The 12,114-nt window shown below is 46.1% G+C and overlaps 1 protein-coding gene across 2 annotated transcripts in view; it reads left to right on the top strand.

Annotated features, from left to right (window-relative positions):
* Positions 1 to 12,114, top strand: part of znrf3 (zinc and ring finger 3) — a 75,080-nt gene that overhangs the window by 25,548 nt on the left and 37,418 nt on the right. For both annotated transcript variants that reach the window (XM_023417164.2, XM_023417162.2), the window contains exon 2: positions 9,351 to 9,473. In XM_023417164.2, the coding sequence (XP_023272932.1) occupies positions 9,351 to 9,473 (123 nt within the window). The remainder of the gene's footprint in view (positions 1 to 9,350; positions 9,474 to 12,114) is intronic.

The raw sequence follows: 12,114 nt of genomic DNA, 5'->3' as shown, positions 1-12,114 counted from the left end.
ATGGTGGCATCCAGCCCAGTGTTGACCCCTGAACTTTGTCGGCCTGTCCTTTGTTCGTGTCACTCTGGGTTTTAAAGACTGAAGAGCTGAAAGTGACACCAGAGAGATTTTTGAGTGTGCACACAAACACACACACACACACACACAGACACAACACACACACACGCACACACACACGCCATTGACAGTTTCGGGATGCACTTGCAGAGAGTTAATAGAGTCACAAGCTCGGCGTCCTGCTCAGTGTTAAAGCTGTCAACCCCAGAGCCTTGTGCTACATATCAGGACATTTACATGATATTAGGTGTCTTCTGCCAGAGTCCCCTGCTCACACTGAAACCATGACACTTGTTTGCTTTGCCCGTTGCTATGAAGATGGCGTGGAGGCGATTTTCAGGGGAGGTTAAGGAGGGGGCAGTGGGTAGTGGGGGCGCCAAACAGACAGATGATGACTGTACTGATGCTGCAGGCTCGCTCAGGGTGCGCCCTTGACTTCAAATTTTCTTAAAACTGACTTCGCGTCACAAAAAATGTCCAGCATCAACAACTTTTTAAAAAAAAAAAGTTTTCTATTTATTTTCTACACTCCTCCTTTACGTTGGCTTAGACCGCCAAAATAAAAGATGGATGCTGTGGCTAGCTCGGCTAATTGTTCCTTCAGTCCCAGCGGAGAAGACAAAAGGGAGGAAGTCTTCATTATTCGAGAGGAGAAGCAGAGGGATCCCTTTACGGTGATAATGTTACAGGAGGAGGAGTGTCGGCCCCACCTGTAGGGCCCTCCCAGCTGCTCCACTGTAACTGGATCCATCTCCCTCTCTCCTCAAGGCTACCAGCCCTCTTTGATGTTATTTCTAGTGCTGGGAAAGAGGGGCAGAGAGCGACCGAGAGGGGCAAAGAGTGACTGAGAGAGTGAAAGAGGAGGTGTGTGTGTGTGTGTGTGTGTGTGTGTGTGTGTGTGTGTTTGTGTGTGTGTGTGTGTGTGTGTGCGTGTGTGCGCGCGTGCGTGTAGTGTGTTAGTGCGTGCATTTAAGTTTATGAGTATATTTGTGCATGCTATACATAGAAGAGTGCAATTCAAAACTCGTACTTGCTCGTTTCTTGCGCTTGTTTCCGCCCCACGCAGCCTGACATTGAACCTCTGTACGCAGATCAGAAAACTCACAGACGATTCATAGTTTTGTTGACATATAATGAATCAACCTCACAATAAGCCCTGAAGATATATTATTTAGTGGCTTAAAAAAAAACACCCGCTCAATACCTCGATTGACAGTCATTCACAGTGCAGCAACTCCCTTGATTGGCTGCATTTCCAAAGTAAAAGTCTGGATGTGTAAAAAAAATTATTTCTCACGGATTTCTCTTTAGTATTGTTTCGTTTAATGTGAGAGCAAGTTGAATGTTTGGGCCATAGTTTTACCTGAAGACACTTTAAAACTCACTTGGTCTATTTTTTGTCAAGAACCAGACAAAATAAAAGCCTGACCAGACTTGTCACGTCTTAAGACTGGCAGTAACCCTAACCTGTCTTCAGCCAAGGGCGCTGACTGTAAATCCTCCCGGTGTGCTCTCCGAGTGTGTTAAACACGCACATCCCAATCTTCACCCGGAGCTTAACCTCACACAACCTGAACTAAAATGACTCTCCCCTGTCCTTGCCTGCTTCACTGAGAGGGGTGAGGGTGGGTGGGTTTGGGGGTCATCTTTTGGATTAAGGCTGAGCGTCAGACTTTGATTTCCTTGCTCTTGTCCTTCTGATGTGATGTCTGAGCTCCTCGGGGTTCAGACAGTCTGTATGTGGGCCTGTGGGGAAGGTGTGATAATGGAATAGAGGAGATGTGGGGATGGGGATGAAAGCTAGAGGAGGCATTCCACATGAACAGATGGCGACAAGACAGATTCGACCTTTGACTTATGACTGTCAAACTGTCAGCCAGACACTTCTTAACAAAATATGTACTTGTGTCACAATAGCAAACATGAAAATTGCTCCTCGTGGAGGTTGTTGGTGTGTTTTTAGTTTCTTGTTTTCGTAGTGTGTAAATCTGTGTGCAGCCATGTTATTACTGAGAGCAAGTTACTATATGAAATATCACTATATGTATGTGGAAGCTGGAGAGACGACTTCTGCCTTGTAGACTGGACAACTAGGCATTCATCAAAGTGTGTGTGTGTTTCTGTGTGTATGTGAAAGTGTTTTTCTCACATACTTTAAATTAGGATGCCACTTTCGCCCTCAAGAGCTGCAGCTCGTATAAGTCCCCGGCAAACGCCCTCCCCTCATTTGCTTGACCTTCCATATGTTTAGTGGAGGTCTGGAGAGCGTGTGCCGGTGGATGGAGGTTATTTGTGTCCTTATTACCAAGAACTGCTGTCTTTCTATGTGTGCAAATTTGCAGATGAGAGTTGGGGGGGTGAAGCAGCAGCAGGGCTCTAATTGGTTAAAGTGTGCTCTCATATCTGCCCTGCAGGGCACAGGGAGGGTGGGGGTGGAGGGATTGACTGCGTCCTGACCGCGCCACAGTTTGTTGTGAGGGAGGGCTGCAGCAGGGCGGCTGGCGGAGCGGAGGAGCCAGTGCTAACATGTTGTTGACATTTTGCTAGCTTGTGTGTTTTGGCCAATGGTTTTATGCTTGTTTGCTGGATGTTGCATAACGGAGCATCTATGTCATGTGCTGGTTTGCATAAACTGCTTTTCAGTAATTATAGGCAGTATTTGCAGCTCAGTAGTCCTGTGGTTTTATTGTTTTGGTGAAATTTTTGCTGCTAATGATGTTTGCCGAAGTGGTTTTGGGCATCACTTTCACTATCTACCGCTAACAGATGTACTTCTGAAACCGCAGTGTGATGACTTTTGTTTGTTTCAGATGTTCATTTATTGAGAAATAACCAACATTTCCTGCTTCATATTATATTTTTATCACCATAAATTAAGTAGTTGACAGGTTGTTTGGACTGAATAAAGGCTCTGGGAGCTTGTGATGAACACTTTGTATTGGATTTAAAAATTTCACAGACGAAACAATTGAAAGATTAATCATATATTAAAATAATCACTAGTTGCAGCTGATGCAAGTCAGCGCAGGAATGAACTCAGGAACGATTTTAACTACAGGTTCAGTCGCTGTTGTGCAACTTCAAGCAGAGACGGAGAGCTGCTGCAAGCTGTTCCTTCCTATATGAAAATGCTTTGGCTGTACGTGTGACAGTTGCACTCATTAGCCACATTATCTCTGGGAGTGAAGTAGTGTTGACTGAAAGGGAACAGATTAAGTTGCCAAACACTCACTATAGGCTTAACTGCATGTGTCACTAAGAGTCGACATACAACGACATCCTGAAGAACTGTTGACAGTTTTTTATTGGCCTGTGCCACTGTGTGTGTGTGTGTGTGTGTGTGTGTGTGTGTGTGTGTGTGTGTGTGTGTGTGTAGTGTATTTTTTAATATATGGACTGGCAGATGGTGTGAATGTTTGCAGGTGTACTGAGTCTCAAGGTTGTGGAGCTGTTTAGTGTGTGTGTGTGTGTGTGTGTGTGTGTGTCCTGGGAGTTGTGATGTTGTCATGACGCTCTGACAGACACCACAGGTCCCTGTGACTGAGACTGTGATCAGACATACACACCTAGCCATCCCATCCCCACAAGCCCTCAACTCAACCGCCCTCCACCTCTTGTTGGCTAGACCGGTGGGTTATTCCAGGAAGTTTACAATCCCCCCCCCCACCACCACCACCACCCTCCCATAGTGAGGGAGGTTGAAGCACAGTGCTGGGGAGGGTGAAAGTGTAGGTGGGGAGGGGCTTTGGGAGGAGGTTGGAGGGGTCAGCCGAATTAAAGGCCCCGGGTAGGTGGGCGGGATGCTCCTTCTACACTGGGTTGAATGAGTTCAGGGCAAGCGACGTGAGAGATGCCACTGAGTTACCCCTCGGTCACCCATGATGTGTTTCAGACTACAGACTCCCCTCCACACACACACACACACACACACACACACACACACACACACAGAAACACACACACACACACACACAGACAGACACACACGCACACACACACGCCTTTGCTCAAACAGCGAGATACGTAAACACATGCACAGCGCTGGGGGAAGCAGATGGGTGCGAGGACTGGCGCCGTGCCCAGGTTTTTCTTCTTCTCTAGATTTTTGTGTGCATGTGAAATAGGTGCCAGCTCTTCTTCTTCCAAAATTCATAAAAGAAAGCAATGAACAACAGATTTGTCCGGTTAATCATTTAGCCAGCGCCACAAAGAGCAGCTTGTAAAAACTGTCTTTGGCTGGCACTTGCCTCAGACAACAAGGCAGCTTTGATTGTTGTGACAGAAACTTGTCCTCGCTGTGACCTAAATGCCATCACAAGACATGTTGCAGCTCAGTTCTGGGTGAAGTGCTGGCGCTTGAGATTCCTAATAAGATTTTTAAGGTTTTGAAAGATATATATGCAAGTCTGTGTTTTCATGCTGTATGGATCAGTTCAGCTCAGGAATCATTCTCCGCCTACTCCTCCTTTGATGTTTCGAGCTGAGGGTGTGTGTTGCAGCCGGGATGTCTTGTTGTAATGCACAGAACATTGAGCAGCCATGTTTCAGCAAGTGCATAACTTTTAAATATAGACATTGCAACTCAGCAACTTCTGTTAGAATTTTAGATTCTGGTTCCCTGTGAGCATCATTCACGAGTTCACAAGGCTTTCCCGGCCGGTGGTGCTGAAAGCAGAAGGAGGAGAGGAGCAGAGTCTTTTTTTTTAAATTTCTGCTTTGTCACAAAGAAAGGTTTTTTTTTTCTCTCTTCTTCTTCTTCTTCTTCTTCTTTAACCTGTGGGGATGTTTCATGTGAGATGTTTGGAGCAGTTAAAAAGATTTCAAAGGCGTTCTGAGGAATTTTTAAAAAGTTAGTAAAGGGAGAAAACGAACTTGCTGATTATTACTTTTTACGGCCAGTACGACTTTTAATGTTGAAGTGCAAGTGAGGATAGAAAGTGTAAAATGTGCATACTTACACAGCTGTGCAGGGGGAGAAAAAAAAGCTCTTTCATGCAAGGGCGATATAGCATGGTGAGGGCAGGGGAGGGTGACTGTTTTGGGGAGGATGAGGGGCAATCGGGTGGGGGGTGGCTGTAACTAGGGCCACCAATAATTTAGAGGGAGAGAGAGAGAGAGAGAGAGAGGAAGAGGGGGTGCTGCAAGGGGAGGAGGGGCAGAAGAGAAGTGGTTGTTGTATGATCAAAGGCTCAGCGAATTGTGTCACAGACAGACGGAGAAGAATGGCGTTGGATGGTGTGACTTGCATTTTGATTTCCTTTGAGAGCCGGGGAGGAATGGGAGGGAGGGAGGGAGGGGGTCGGGGTAGGTGGTGGTGGTTGTGGTTTTTAGAAGTAGGGCCCTGTTTTGATCCCATTATCAACTGTTATCAGGTCACTTGCTCGCGCAGGGGACGACCATAAAGGAATAAGAGTAAGAGGAGTAAAAGAAAGTTTTGTGATTCATTTTTATCCGTCAAGTTTTTACCAAGTTTTATTTTTCTTTCCTAAAAAATTGTTGAATAATATTGAATAAGAAGTCGCTATTTATTGGTTGATATTAACAAAAGACAGAATGAATCAGTCTTCATGTTGACAGGGGATATCAGCAGCAAATCAAAAAGCATCCCACGTGAGTAACCACTTCCTCTACAGGTGTTTTTGCAGATAGAGGGGTTTGGGGGAGAGGGGGCTGGCATGGGGGTGTGTCTAGCTTGAGTGACAGGTGGAGTTCAAATCCCCGCCAGGATTTCATTGAGAGTGTGGCCTGTGTAAGGGGATATTCATGTGAAAGGCTGCCTCCCCTACGGGCAAGACAGGCAGGGCAGAACAAGAGCCCGCCCCCTTGTGGCACTTCGGGGGGCGCCGGATGCCCTTCACCCAAAACCCTGGGTACGGTAGCTAAGTGGAGCACAGTGGAGCAAGCGGGTGTTTCCAGTGGGCTGAGCTTGTGTGATGTGGGGCCTAGCGGGGAAACCTGGCAGTGTTGGAACACAAGAGGGGATAGTCTCTGTCATTTTGTGTATTTGTGTGTGTGCGTGTGCGCGCGTGTGTGTGTGTGTGTGTGTGTGTGTGTGAAGGCACGTTTGCATATGTGCTCATTACTATTTTGTGCTCGCAGCCAGTAGCTGTGACCCACTTCACCAGATCACCGTCTCTCTTCCATACCAAAGCTCCTTTTCCTTTTGCTCCCCCATCCCCAACATCCATCAACGCCTACGTCAACATCTGACAAAAAAGAAAAATCCCTGCGGTGGAGATAATGGTGCAATTGCCAGCCTCTAAAATAACAACATGGTCCACAACAACAACACTGCCCCATTTGGAGTGCAAGAGCCCCCGCACAATGGCCCAGTGTTCAGAACCCGGGGCGCAGGCGGGGCTCCCCGCTGCCATCCAAGCTGTTAGACGAGCAGGAGAGCGAGGTCATAATCACACAGCGAGCAGCGCTCCACTTCCTGGTCCTCCTTTAAATGGACTGAAACAGATTCAGCCTCTCTTTAGATCCTCCTACACTTGCTCTTTCTGCTTCCTCCCCAACAGCATCTCACAAAGTGTTACCTCAGTTGACTGGGATGTGCTGGTATGCACCGGAGAGTTGTTTCAGTTTATAGAACCACGATATGTGGGAGGAGCAAGTCGGGATATGCAGGTTGAATGGGGCTACGCTCTTTTATCTTTGTCTTTCCGTTCAATTTTGGCGTCCTCCAAAGGCTGAGAGGGAGAGCGCGCTCTGAAATTATCATACCAAATGTGTATGTAATGTATACCTGCGCTGCCTCCCTGTTCCTGTCAGCCCTAGGCTACCATCTATCTTACAAACAGTCTCTCTGTATGTATGTATGTTTACAAGAGAAAAGGCAGCTTTGAGAAAATGCACAGTGAATCTGTGAAACGCAGGCGGACAAGGTGACTGCATCCTGCGGTTTTGTGAAAAGGTGTTTTGAGGCAGAGCAGCCTTGCTCCACCACGACCTCCTCATTGGTTTTCCTTGCTCTCCTGTGAGAATGATCCATTTTGTTTCGAAGGACAAGGGTTGTGATTGAAAATCAGAGCGCAATCTCTCACGTTTTGTCATACTCGTGTGTGTGTGTGTGTGTGTGTGTGGGAGGCCTGAGGAGGAAGATTCATGGAATGAACCTCCTTTTTCTCTGAAGGTGCAATTCAGAATCTATGAGAAAATGTATGTGGCAAGTGTAAGCCTGTGAGAGTGTGTGTGTGTGTGTGAGTGCGCGCGCCTTTGGTCTTAAAGTTCCCTTAAATGCATATGATTTCTCCAATTCAGCATCTACTATCAAGGCGGAAAGAGCAGTCACAGAGCGGCACACGTTGTCCTCATTCCTTCCCTATGATTCGTCCGTATTCCACCTGATTTGCATTTTAACCCCCTTACTCTCAGCTAAGTCCTTCCCCCAAAAAAAAACCCTCAGGTCAGGGGCTTGACCCCTCGGCCTTGTGGCACTGAAGTGACTCAGGCGCTTTCTGAATCTCTCTTCAATTGGCCTGCTGCACGACTAACCTGCTCCCAACGTGATGAAGTGGGGTTCAAAGGTCGGGGGTCACCAGAGGGAGAACGGTATCTCGGGTCATCAGCAGTGGCCAAGGGCTCGGCGCCACAGTTCTGGTTGATTGGGGTGTTGTGGTCATTGGGTTAATAGGATAAGTGGCCTGCAGGTCAGTTTGGCCCAGTTCTAATGCTAATACAGGAGCTTGTCTTTGCACCGTTGCCAGGGTGGGGATTGGATCCAGGATTGTGGAGCTCTACTTGGTTACAGTTTTAATCCAGCCTTGTTTGAGCTGGTCATTATTTACTGCTGGTGAATTTGCTGACAGCTGCAGTTGTCCTTTTACATTTTTGCTTTCGTTTCGTTTTTGGTTTGTTTGCATGGTTCACGTTTTTATTGCACTGTTCACTTCCAGTGATTGCCTGCTGTGATTGTTAAGGTTATCTGTTAAAGGTCCCATATTGTAAACGGTAAGATTTCCATGTCTTTTTTGATTATAAAGCAGGTTTAAGTTCTGCATTAATACTGTGAAAGTATCAAAGTGCTCAGTCCACAAAGAAATGCTCACAGCCCGTATTCAGAAACTGAGCCTAGAAATGAGCTGTCAGGACTTCCTTTACTTTGTGATGTCACAAAAAGCAGTCACAGCTCACATGCTCCTGGCCCCACCCACCTGGACCCAGCATCCAACCTTGCAGGATTTGGTTTCTCTGAGCATTTACCTGAAATCTTCAATATTTTTATTCAATCACTCAGAAAACAGTAAAATCTAGTTTTACTAGAGCTCCAGAGATTATTAGATAAAAGTCTCTTGTTGTCAAAATGTGGAACACAGATTTCTTTTTAAATTCTTGTCTTACACTTAGCTATTCTCTAGACTTCTTCATCGTCTTCCCAAATAACTCAAGTCAACTAACGGAAGTGCTTTGAGATTAATGCTTCAAGATAAATGTTTCTGTTAGTTTGCAAGTAAGGAAGCTGCCACCTTTTTCTTTTTTGGGCCCAGTGAGTGAGTCACTGTTTGTGATGTCTGCCATCCTTTAGCTTTAATCTTCTCTAAAGACGTCATCTAGCCGCTGGGTGTGCAGAGCTTTTTTGGCACGGACAACTGGGCCAATTTCACTGGTCTAAAGTGTAATGAGAGGACAACTCAAGATAGACTGATAGACCCTAATGTAATTGTGTGTGTGTGTGTGTGTGTGTGTGTGTGTGTGTGTGTGTGTGTGTGTTTGCACTGGTGTGAAACGTCAGCATCCACTTTTCCTTTTTTTAATTGAAGAAGTGAAAATAAAATGTAGTCAGTCATTGTGCCTGTATGTGCAAACGCAACAGAAATGTCAGCAACATTAATCAATTCTCAGTAATAGAAGCAGAATTTATGTACCTTCCCTTAAGTAGGAATGAAAATCTGCCTCCTTTGCAGATCCATGGAAGTACACAAGTCCCAGCTCTGCTTATCTGCTGTACATGTGCTTAGATGCTGCAAGATTTTTGCCGCACACAGCGAATACTTCAGAGACGTTTAATGCTCTTAAACTCTTATGTTTGTTTATGTTCATTATGGAAAATAGGTGGCAAGTGGATTATAATTTTTTATAATTTAAAAAAAGGTTGGTGGAGGTGAAGGTGGTATCCAAAAGAGATTAGTTCAACTCTAAACCAGCGGTTTACGCCACACCTGGAGCAAATCCGTGACCCTGACACTGGAAACACAGCACAGTTTTACACATGACAAGGTTTCCCCCTGATCGCCTGTGATAGTGACTCAGTAGCTTTGATATTAATGCTTTTTTCACCTCTGTCTTTCCAGATGCATCCTTTGGGACTATGTAATAATAACGATGAGGAGGACCTGTACGAGTACGGCTGGGTCGGAGTGGTGAAGCTGGAGCAACCGGAGCTGGACCCTAATTGTCTCACCGTGCTGGGAAAGGTAAAGACCCGGTCGTTTACTCTTCTCAAGTCACTGTGTAGTGTTGATCAATAACTACATTTGCTCACTGGTCATTTTGTATTTACCCACCGATGTACACGAGTTAATCTTCAGAAAACTAATAGCACCGGAGCTCTGTACAGATTAAACAACAGCTTAAACTCTTCACAAGAGATCAGAGGGAAACGTGCACCACGCTCCCGACGACGCGTGTCAATCTGCGCTCGCATAAAAAACCAACTCCATGTGCGCGCAGGTTGACGTGCATTTGTGTCACTGTAGGTGAGTTGAGTGGTGCAATGAAATGTAAAACCGTCTGCGCTACTACAGTTGAAACCATGTTTGTGGTATTAAAACTCTCATCCATTGCCTAATGGAAGATTGTCTGGTCATATTCAAGTTAAAAAATCTAATAGTTCTCAAGACCCTGAACAATTTCCACGTCTTGGGACATGAATACACTGGAAGAATTATAATTGGACCACTGTTTGCCTGTAAACACAGTCTTTTAAAATCTTAAGGGTACTGATGAAAATAGACAACAACACTATCAGGTGTATTGAATGTTAGTGCACGATATTTTTGGCTCCATGAGTGACAAGCAGAAATGTGCAGACAGCATGGTGTTGGTGTGTGTGTGTGTGTGTGTGTGTGTGTGTGTGTGTGTGTGTATATACAGATAGTTCCCTTTGCTACACTCACGTTAAAGAAAATTCTTTCCCTTTTACTTAATTAAAACCCTTTAAAGAATTTATCTTTGATCTTTTGTAGTCACAGAAACAATTCACGGAAGGATGATTTTGTTTTATTTTGTTCCTCACTTCCCATCGCTGGGAGAATAAGGGTGAACTGAATCCCTCCCTTGTCTCTCACCGCCCACCCCCTCGTCTCCGCCCCCCTTCCCTCCTCCAGTGCCCAGTCCCCTCTGGAGTCTCCGAGTGGTATTTTATCATGCTTTAATTAAGTGTTCCTCTTAATGGAATGTACCAACATTCCCCGGAGGATGAAGGGGGGGTGTTGGTGGATGGTGGCTATAGTCTCATTTATCCCGTGCATGCCTGGTGACAGAAAGAGAGCAGCCATTCATAATTTAAGGAGCCCTTGTACTGTATAGACATGCTAATGGTGCACTTTCTTTGGTGATGGTTGCCACTATCTAGCTGATGCATACTTGTGCTGAGGCCTTATGTTCAGCGCTCAAACTTCTCTGCTACTGTAGCCAAGAATATACCGTAGTCATGGGTGGCTTCACTCTATAGTAAATGGTCTGTATTGATAGTGATGCGTGATGTTCGAGGAGCAGTTAACAGTTCCAGAGGGAAACCAACTGGTTTAACTTGTTGTTTACCACTTATCACTAAGGTAATTGTCATGGGACCAGTATCCCTGTAGGACACTACATGATTGTTAATGGTAGGTAGGGAATCTTTAAAGGTCTCATATTGTATAAAGTGAGATTTCCATGTCTTGGTTGATTATAAAGCAGGTCTAGGTTCTATATTAATACTGTGAAAGTATCAAAGTGCAGGGATCCACAGGGAAATGCACACAGCCTGTTTTCAGAAACTGAGCCCTAAAACGAGCCATCAGAACTTCTGTAACTTTGTGATGTCACAACAAAGCCTCCATGCCCCTAGCCCAGCCCACCGGGACCCAGAGTGTTTACCTGAAATCTGCTATATTTTTATTCAATCACTCACAAAACAGTCAGCCAGAAGAGAGGCTCAGAGCCCCCTCTTCTGATTGGTTGACTGTTTCCTCAAGGACTACAAGTTTAAAAAAGAACAAAAATCTGTGTGATGAATAAGTAGAAACAAGTGACCTCTGTAGCCCACCAGGATACATTAGCCGCTACTGATGTAACACACCCAAACTTCTGACTGAGCTGTTGCCGGTTGATGATGGTTGCATTGTTGGTGATGTAGGCGCCAGGGTTTGACAAGGAAGAATAATAATGCGTGGAATAAAACAGTAACAGGAGTGCAGTGCAGCGCAGCACCTGCCTTCAATAGGATGTCAAACCACTGTTCAGTTGTTGTTGTTATGAGATTACTGAGATGGGATAGACGGGATAGACGGGGTGATATCTGATCAGGCTGCATCCAGATCCAGAATGTTGTGGGTCCATGTTCCTCCGCCAGCTGAGCCACGAGGACACCCTGAGCACCAGAAACCCACACCTTCCGCTCAGTGGAACCCGTCAAAGCAGAGTGCTAATGAGCCGGCCATTTTTTTATACATTCTGGGTTTGATGTTTTGCTAAGGGACACTGTAGTGAGGATGGCAGGAACCTTGGCCTGTGACCTTTTGGCCTCCAGCCAGCCTCCCTAACCTTTAGACCACTCTGCTTCCTCTGTGTTTATTCAGCCAGGACTATAATTAGAGGAGGGAAAGCCCATTGTTGCATCTTGACAGACCCTCGCCCGGGGCCCGAACACAGCTGGGTGCTTTGTGTTGGCACTGCCGCTTTTGCCAGGCCAGACAGTGCAGTGTTTACCCCCTGCCAGTCTGCGTACTCTGCCCAGCCAGCCAGCCAGGTCACCGTGCCCAGCCCTAGTCCGGATACTATGCCCACTCTTACACACTCACCCCGCCTGGTCTGGCCTCATGCTCTGCCCCCGCCCGCCCCCCGCCCCCCCTC

Source organism: Seriola lalandi, unplaced genomic scaffold (genome assembly GCF_002814215.2).
Source record: "Seriola lalandi dorsalis isolate HSWRI2012SDOR001 ecotype SW California unplaced genomic scaffold, Sedor1 jcf7180002054572, whole genome shotgun sequence".
Classification (NCBI taxonomy): Eukaryota; Metazoa; Chordata; class Actinopteri; order Carangiformes; family Carangidae; genus Seriola; species Seriola lalandi.
The sequence above is the reverse complement of the archived record's forward strand: the minus strand, read 5'-3'. Positions and strand labels throughout refer to the sequence as shown.